The sequence below is a fragment of the Filicampus tigris genome, chromosome 8, assembly GCF_054856515.1.
Source record: "Filicampus tigris isolate MCC_2025a chromosome 8, RoL_Ftig_1.0, whole genome shotgun sequence".
In the NCBI taxonomy this organism is placed as follows: Eukaryota; Metazoa; Chordata; class Actinopteri; order Syngnathiformes; family Syngnathidae; genus Filicampus; species Filicampus tigris.
The window spans coordinates 3,957,639-3,966,143 of NC_141224.1; the positions used below are offsets into that span (position 1 = coordinate 3,957,639).

At 52.4% G+C, this 8,505-nt stretch overlaps 1 protein-coding gene across 2 annotated transcripts; it reads right to left on the reverse strand.

The window, feature by feature from the left end:
- Positions 1-31: 31 nt before the first annotated feature.
- pi4kb (phosphatidylinositol 4-kinase, catalytic, beta) lies at positions 32-7,817 on the reverse strand. Of its 2 annotated transcripts, XM_086038552.1 has the most exons (13): positions 7,658-7,817; positions 5,475-6,118; positions 4,952-5,302; positions 4,219-4,260; positions 2,841-3,068; positions 2,443-2,670; positions 2,262-2,368; positions 2,060-2,164; positions 1,871-1,994; positions 1,528-1,793; positions 893-1,025; positions 691-811; positions 32-605 (listed from the first exon to the last, which is right to left on the reverse strand). In XM_086038552.1, the coding sequence occupies exons 2-13, from the start codon at positions 6,081-6,083 to the stop codon at positions 424-426; spliced, it is 2,496 nt and encodes an 831-aa protein (XP_085894678.1). In that variant the 5' UTR covers positions 6,084-6,118; positions 7,658-7,817; the 3' UTR covers positions 32-423. The 2 variants fall into 2 exon arrangements, with proteins under 2 accessions (XP_085894678.1, XP_085894679.1); XM_086038553.1 differs by lacking the exon at positions 4,219-4,260.
- Positions 7,818-8,505: the final 688 nt, after the last annotated feature.

The following is an 8,505-nucleotide window of genomic DNA, read 5'->3' on the forward strand; positions in this document are numbered from 1 at the left end:
GATAAGCTTCTCGTTTCACAAGCAGAAACAGTTTAAAGTGAAACTTTTCGTCACACTTTTATTTGGGTGTGTCCACGAAGCATTGAACAGCACACTTGTTTTGAAAGGCCATCAATTCATCACTTCTTTTCACATTTCCAAGCGAGTGCCCGTAAAAAAAAAAGTGGGCGGGGCCGTGTTAGGAGTGGCGATGATTGAAACATCACGGTGTTTCGCGGGGGCTCATCACACCGAACAAAAAGGAACTACAAGGAGCAACACGTGGGGAATGTTACACAAACTTTTCTCCACGGAACACTGACCGACACGCCAGTGACAAAAAAAAAAAAAAAAACCAACCCAAAAAAAAAAAAAAACACCTGAGAATGCAATCGTCATTGTCATCATCATCATTGGTACGCTGGTCCTCGAATGTGGCGGCGGTCACATGATGCCGTTGGTGAAGTACTGGAAGCCGTCGTAAAGTTTGGTAGTGAGCGAGCGCATGGAGCCCACCACCATCTGCTCCACCAGCAGCTGCAGCTGCTCCTCGGTCAGGCTCATGTGGAAGCGCTCCTTCAGGCCTCGCATGGTGCTCGAGCCGTGGAAGCAGGGCAGCTGCGAGCCTGTCGCGCACACGCACGCGCCTGCCGTCAGCTCACGGGCTAGCGCCACATGTTGGTTAGCGTGTTCTTGGCGTGTGCTGCTGACCTTGTTGCATGATCTCCACAATTTGCAGCACACGCTCCATGTGCTTCCGGGCGGCGATCAGGCCCTGGAGCATCAACATCTTGTAGTAGTTGAACATGTCGCCGTCGGGACCGCCCATCACCTGACACGCGCGCACACACAAAGACGATGAGGGCGCGGCTAAGGCGAAAACGGGGGCCGACGGAACGGAACGAGAGGGGACCTCGACAAACTCGGCGGTGAGTTTGAAAGCCGACGTCTCGAAGCCGAGGTTCTTGGGCGAGCTGGACAGGATGAAGCCGAAGTCGATGTGGATGATGTGGCCGCACGCGTCCAGCAGGATGTTGCCGTTGTGCCTGAGGGGACGCCGCAAAGTCCAAGCTTTAGACTGACCCCAAATTGCACTCAGTGGCTAGACCATTTCAAGGTTTGAAAACAAATATACAAGCATCTTGAAAAGAACTCTAAAAATGTTCAGCCAGCCAGAATTGGACTTATGTGCTCCCTCCTACGGGCACCAGTTAGGAGACGAGCAGCAGTATTTTGGACCAACTGGACACACTTGAGGAGGACTGACTGACTTGAAAATGAGGTGCCTCACAGTAATCCGGTCTAGATATGACAGATGCAAGGATAACAACAGCACCAAACAGCCTCACTTTTGTTTTCTTTTCATTGAAATTCAAGAAATCCAGTGCCATGCAGGCCTCGATTTCCTCCAGACACGACAAAAGCCTCAATGAGACGGCGCTTTTTTTTTTTTTTTTTTTTTTGGCTCAGCAGGACGTGCGGTTGAGTAAGCGTACCGTACAATAAAAAGACGGGCAGGGCAATGCGCGGTGGCGGGTTTGCACCGACCTGTCCTTGACCTGCAGCAGGTAGCAGATGAGGCTGTAGCCGGCGCAGCTCTGCACAAAGTTCCTCTGCGCCGATAGGAAGGCTTCGGTGGTGGGCGCGCCGTGCTCCTGCAGGAAGTAGTCCAGCAAAGACAGCTGGCTGTGCTTCTTCACCTGATGCAGCGACACGGCGTTCACCACCGGCTCGATCATGCCGCTGTCCGACGACAGCACCAGGATCTTGTAGGGCTTGATCCACAGCGGGACGCGCTCCGCCTCCCAGATGGACTGAGGGACGAGGAGAGGGAGGGGCTTACTTCGCGGGCTGTCGGACAGCGTCGGCGCGTCAGCGGATGGCGGCTCACCTTCAGCTGCTGCAGCACCTGGAAGGCCAGCAACTCCTGGCGAAGGTCGTCGCCGCACTTGACGATGACCGACAGCAGGCGCCACGTGGGCATGTGCCCGTACGGGGAGCCCTCGCGGATGCGCCTGAACCACACGGCCGAGGTTAGGGGAGGCGCGCAGCGGCGCAAGCCGAAGCGGTAGACGCCTACCGGACTTTCTCCTCCCACGGCTCTTTGAGGGCCACGGCCGACGGGTCCTCGGGGTCCCGCTTGAAAGTGGTGGGGGTCTGCGCCAGCTGCTCCGACAGACGCCGCCTGCGCGCACACGCATTCCAACGTCGCAGACGCACCAACATATTGACGGTGACGGCACCTTCATCGATCTTCGGGGGACAGGGAGCGAGGAACCGACCTGATGTCGCCCGCGGCGATGAAGACGGGTTCTTTGCTCTCCAGACTGCCGACACTGTCCACGGAGAACTGACTGATGTTGTCGCAGCTGGCGTGAACCTCCGGAAACTGCCGGGAAAGGGGCCACGTTGCCGAATCACGGTGGACAACTTTGGTCCGAGAGCGCCCGGGCGGACACGCACCTCCACCTGCAGCTCGCCGATGTCGTCCACCGACCAGGCCTCGTCGTCGTTGTCGTAGTTGGGCACGGTGGAGAAGCTCCCGGCGCGCTGCTCGGCGCTCATGCCGCAGTCGGGCAGGTGCTCCACCGAGCGCGTGCTCCTGATGCGGTTCTCGGGGATTCGAGCCGGCACGTTAGACGTCTCAAAGTCGTCCACCTCCAGAACCTCCACGTAGATGAGGTAGGGCGCCTGCGGGGTCAGAGGCGGCATGACTTGACTTGGAGATAGCGCCAAAAGCAGTACTTTGATCATTTTAGACGTGGTTTTGTCCCAGTTTTGCAACGAATAACAATACAGAGGCGCCCCAAGAGACGGGTTGATTTTGTTCCACGGCCACGCTCACGACGCCAAACACTCACCTTGTCCTTGGAGTTGAGCACGACGGCCTGCGTGTGCGGCACGCGCACCACGTGGTGCTCGAAGGCGGCGGTGGGCAGCCAGACGCGGGCGGGCAGCTTGTGGTTGAGCAGCGACAGCTCCGAGATGAGCCGCTGCGTCTTCTGCTCCTTGGTGGGCAGCGTGGCCAGACGCTTGCCGATGCCCATCAGAGACTTGATGAAGTCGCGCTGCGGCGCCAGGCGCACCGGCTGCGGGCGGGCAGTTCACTTACATTGTACGAACGTTGGATGAAGGCTAACGTACGTGCATCAACAATAATGCTATGGGCTAGCAGCTAATGCAAATAACTATTTACGCTGCACTTTTTTTTTTAACAGGTTTAAAACAAGATCAATTATTATGAATATTGACTGATACGAAATGAAATGCTTAGATTGTGACAGTTTGTCCAAACATATCGCCCAGCCCTGCTAAGCACATTATGTTTAATGCGGAGTTTATTTCATCTTTATATTGAGCGGTTTATTTCACTCTTTCAAAGTTACGTTGACCTCTTCTTAAAGGTTAAGTATTACGTTAAAATAAAATCATCTAAATTCATTTTTCTCCGGGTCATTATTCTCAACAGTTAAAAAAAGGAAAAGAAAAAAAAAATCTATATATATGGACATCAACCAATATGAAAAACTTAGATCATGATATACTTTTCAGTCATATCGCCCGAGTGTGAAAGGAGGCGGGCTCGACGCGTTCCTCAATCAACTTTCACCCCAAGAAACCTCGCGAGCCAGTCAAGACCAACGGGTGGGGTTCAGATTCGGGGATGTCATCGCTATTTGTGAAGCCCTTTGAACTTTTTGGTGATTGAGGGCTATCGAAATAAACTTGAGAGGATTTGACAATACCGATCACGAGTTGGACTGCTTTTGTGAGGATGCGGCCGTGGGTTCAAAAAAAAAAAAAAAAATTAATAAAAAGGCCAAACAATTCTGTTTTGGCGATTATTAGTGGCCATCAGGGCCAGATGAAGCCTCCGAAAGCCTCAAAGCTTTCCATCCACTCTCGGGGCTTCTGTGACGTCAAGTGTCTCATTTGAAAAGAGGCCGCAAGCTCACGATTACTCCCCAAAATCAAAGAGCCGGACTTGAGTGAGCCGGTGGTGCAGCGCCATCGTGTGGCCTGATTGGAGCATGGCCTGTTCCCTCATTGACGCCAGCAACCAACTCCCCAACAAGAGCCCACCAGCCACAAGCAGCGTGCCGACCACAAGCGGGAGGAGGAAGAAGAGGAAAAAGGAGAAGAAGCGGCACGGAAGCAGAAGCGAAACGTCAGCCTGATTGCCGGCGGCCTCCCTTTCCCACAACGCGGCGTGTACGGCCTCCAAGTTGCAAAACTTACAGCAGAGCTGACAAGGTTGACAAAGTCCACGCTGGAACTTTCCTGAGGGTCAGAGGTCAAAGATCAGGGGAGGCTGTCGACGGAGCCCCCGCTTCCTGCCTCACAACTTGCCCGTTTGCTCGCACCAAGTCTTTGCTTTGACTTTGGGAGCTTGCGGAAGACTTCGGGAGGGCGGCGCACGCGTCAGCGTTGCCGCAAAACGGACGTGAGGCCTTTTGTGAAATTTCGCATCAATTGCTCATGAACGGTCATCTGATCTTCGTCTCCTTATCATCGCGCACGTGCGCACGACACCAATGCAAAGACACTGCTGAATATTTACTAGCTAAATGTTGGCTTGGCAAATCAAGCGGGCAGGAATCGGTCACGACGACGTGGACAAAACTTGAGCAGGCTTGCTTGTTAGTCTCGCGACGCACAAAAGTCCTTGGGACAAAGTCGTGGATTCTTTGTCATGCTTCCCGCCGCCATGGGAGAGCTTGTTGCTAAATGGATATTTGGATTGTAAACCTTTTTTTTTTAGGGGGGGGGGCTTTTGAAATGCGGCATGAAAATAAGTTGCGTGGCGCAACTCATTTAGTCCACGGGTACTTTGAGAGTTGGAATATAAGAAAACGCATTTGTGCTACTTTAGCCAATCGGGAAACCTGAGAAGGCCAACAGCCTCGGCGGATATTGAGATCAATGGTTTGCCACCTGCGAACTGCCGTCGCGATCGCCCCGATCATCTCACCTCGTCGTGGCTGCTCTCCACTTTGGGGTTGCTGGCCGTCCTCTTGAGGTTGCTGCTGAGGCTGACGGCCACGGCGGCGTCCGACTTGGAGCGCTGGTGCGTGCGTTTGGAGGGCGACAGGCCGTGCTCGGCGGGGGCCGGGGGCGTGGCCACGGCGCAGAAGGGCGTGAGCGTCAGGGGCTCCCGGCGGGCCCGGGCGGAGGCCGGCTTGAGCTGGTCGGACAGGATGAGCTTGCGCAGCTTGGCGCCTCGCGAGTGGCGCTGCGTGGAGATGTGCATGTCGGACGAGTACGCCGCCAGCAGCCACGCGCACTGCAGGCTGAACGAGATGCTTTGCCTGCAGCGATGCACCTGAGGGACACGCGCCACACAAACTTCTTTTTCTTACTGTCCCACTTGTCTCGACTTTTAGGACACTTTTAGGATGAGCAAAATTCTTTCAATTTGCTAAATGCCAGAATCACGAGAGAGGTTGAAACACACACCTGTATGCGCTACTGTGTGTATGTGTGCGTGCACCCACCACGTAAGGTTTGATGGCGTCGCCGACGTGCTCGTCCATGTGCACGTACATGTTGAGGAGCTGCGGCAGGAAGAAGTCGACGTCATCGTGCGGGAAGCTGAAGAGTCGGTTGCCGATGTAGGCCTGCACGCCGGGCTCCTTGGAGTTGTGAAGGTAAGAGATGGCCATGGACACTTCAAAGAGTTTGGACTCAAACAGGCGCAGGAGCCACGACTGTTTGGACGGGTTGGGCCGCCGCCGCCGCCGACCACCCTCGCCCCAGCCCTCCTCGTCCTGGTCCCGGTCCTGCTCCCGCTCTCGGTCCCGCTCTCGGTCCCGATCTCGGTCGGCCACGGCCGGCCCGTCCCCGTCACGGGCGGGGTCGACGTGTCTCAATTTGAGCTTGTGCAGGACTTCCCGACACGCCCTCTCCGCCGCTGCCGCGTCGATCACTGGCCCCGCCCCCTCGCCCGCCACCGCCTCGCCCGTCACTGCCTCGCCCGCCCCCTCGCCCGCCCCCTCGCTGATGACGCCCAGCGGAGGCGTGCCGGCGGGCGCGGGACCCGGTCTCGGCAAGGGGCCATCTTGTTCTGAGGGGGCGGGGGAGAGCTCCGCCTTCTTTTCATCCATTGAGAGCGCCGGGAGGGAGGCTCCGCCCACCTCCGCTGAAGCACACACATACACACATGAACACAAGTTGTTACATCATCAAGACAACTTCCTTGGCCTAATGTAATAAGATTTATGGGGTGCAGCCCCGTTTCCGATGTTGGTCGTGCTGTGACCCACGTCCATTCGTCACAAGGACATTTTGTAGCCGACTGTTGCGGTTGAAATCGCGTCAAGTTGCAGCAATTTCAAGTGTAACTTTGAATTTGTCCTGTTTACGAGTTGACTTTGCATCCTCTTTTCAGAGTGGCGGCAGGACTGTCTCCGAATGGTTTTCATGGGGAGCCTCATTGGGAGGAGCGTTTTCTTGTCAAAATTTGAGCCGCCATCAATTTCTTCACGTCCTGTAGTAGAAGCGACTTGGGTGCACTTCTCTCGGTCAACTTGACGTTCACGTAACAAGGAAGACGGGATATCAAGTATATTATTCTGTTATATTCACAGGACCACGTGACTAGGTGGAAAGTGGTGCAAAAATATGTATGAAATTTGGGGGGGAATTGCAGATGAAAAGACAGCGCATATTTGGAGTGACTCATAAATATGTCAAGAGTTGATATGTTGCTTATGTATTACGTTGAATGCAAAAAACAGTGTAGAAACAACAGAACATGTTAATTTTCTTGATGCGGCGTCTACGTGCATTTGGCAAAATGACAGCTTAACAACTACTACTCAAACCTTAAATCGTTGTTGCTCTTATGGGCAACAGTAGCGATGAGTCCGTGTAAGTGGGTCATTTTGGCACAAATACAAAATTGAACCGACCACAGCTGCAGCCCTACAAACAACTGCATCACATTGTCCTATTTTTATTGTTGAACTTAAAAAAAATGCACTGTTGACCTCCCTATGATTAACCGGCCAAGAAAAGAAAAGAAAAACCCTCCTCGAATGATGACTCAACTGTAGTGAAAACTGCTCCTGAAGGGAAAAGTTATTTGCAGCATTGCACGCTGTCAATTCTCGTGATGCGAACGAGGTGACTTCATGAGCGGACATTTTAGGGAAGGGAACTCCCTCGGCTCACAAATTGAAGTGGCCAATGAGTTTGCCCCCTTTTTTTTCTTTTTCTGATATCTAAAATAATGTGGCCTTCGGGCAGAGGCTGCGTTGACTTTTCTATGCACTCAAGACAAACAATGGAGTAGTCGCCTGTCAGTCATGAGCGCGGCTCCGTGCACTGGACGTGCCACCAAACTGAACATAAACATGAGCATCAAATAAACAAATTGTGCTTTCGGAACTCCACATGAGCACGTCTTTGTGGGCTAGCAGCTGACACGAGCATAGTTTGGACGAGCAAAGAGCGTTCGGCGGATTAGCATAAGTGGGGGCTAGCGGCTAACAATCGATTAGCAGTCGGGTGGCAGCGGCGGCGGCTGCCTGAGGTCGCTCCGAGGCTTTTTAGCCTGGCTAGCGTTAGCCAACTGTTGCTACGAATGCCGAGTAAACGCCCGAGCTAGCTGGGAAGCTAAAAGCTAAGCTAACGTCGTATGAACTGCGTGACGTGTTTACGGGCGGCTCGCTCGTACCTTGTTGAACTCTGGCGGCTGTCAATCGTATCGTCAAGTCAACTTTGTCGCCCCATTGATGCTGTCGACTGGCCGCAGCCGCGGAGGAAATGGCCACCGGCCGCTAGGGGGAGACACGCATCTTTATCCACCTCACCGCTCGCTCTCTTACACGCCTACCTCGCCGCCATATTGGTCCGGTCAACATTCCTCAAACTCAAAAATAATAAATAAATGCTCTTTGTTGCATCGAGCTGTACTTCTCAAACATTTGACACAAAGTAGCACCAAAAAAATGTTTAACTCTCCAGGTAGCACCTTTACGAAGAACTTCAAAATACAGGAGCATAGTAGGCCAAGGTGTTCGTCAAGAAACAAGAAAAGTACACTCGCAGTCAAAAGTTCTATTCAATAGTATAAGGAAATGTCTCACAACTTTTGACTGAAATAAAATGAAATGAAAGAATGAAAAACATACAGTACTTCTGGTTTATTTATTATCCAAGGCTGAAAAATCTTTTATTTTAAAAAGTGTACGGATTTTCTCCATTACATCCATCAGAAATGTATAGTACTTTTGATTTAGCGTTATGGTGAGTTATATATTCTAATGCACTTTATATTTGTTCTGTTGTGCCTTATATGCGCATTTCAGGAGGACGCTGCTAATATAGTTATGTAAAAATTGGCTTTGCATTTATTGTAACCTACAAAATACCCAGTTTCTGTGTTGCTCGTATCATTCATGCACTTTATATTTGTTCTGTGATGTCTGTTGCAGAGTCAAACCGAAAATGTTCTTTACAATAATATGTTCTATGCGCCATGTTCATCGCTCAGCTTAAGAAAATAAGTGAGCCATGATTGGA

What these genes read in the sequence shown, in the direction of transcription:
- pi4kb (XM_086038552.1), bottom strand. Translation starts at nt 6,083, where the DNA reads ATGGATGAAAAGAAGGCGGAGCTCTCCCCCGCCCCCTCAGAACAAGAT. An exon ending in TGGAGAGCAGCCACGACGAG is followed by an intron (nt 4,261 to 4,951) that starts GTGAGATGATCG and finishes TCTGACCCTCAG; the next exon opens with GAAAGTTCCAGCGTGGACTT. An exon ending in TCAACCTTGTCAGCTCTGCT is followed by an intron (nt 3,069 to 4,218) that starts GTAAGTTTTGCA and finishes GCCCGCCCGCAG; the next exon opens with CCGGTGCGCCTGGCGCCGCA.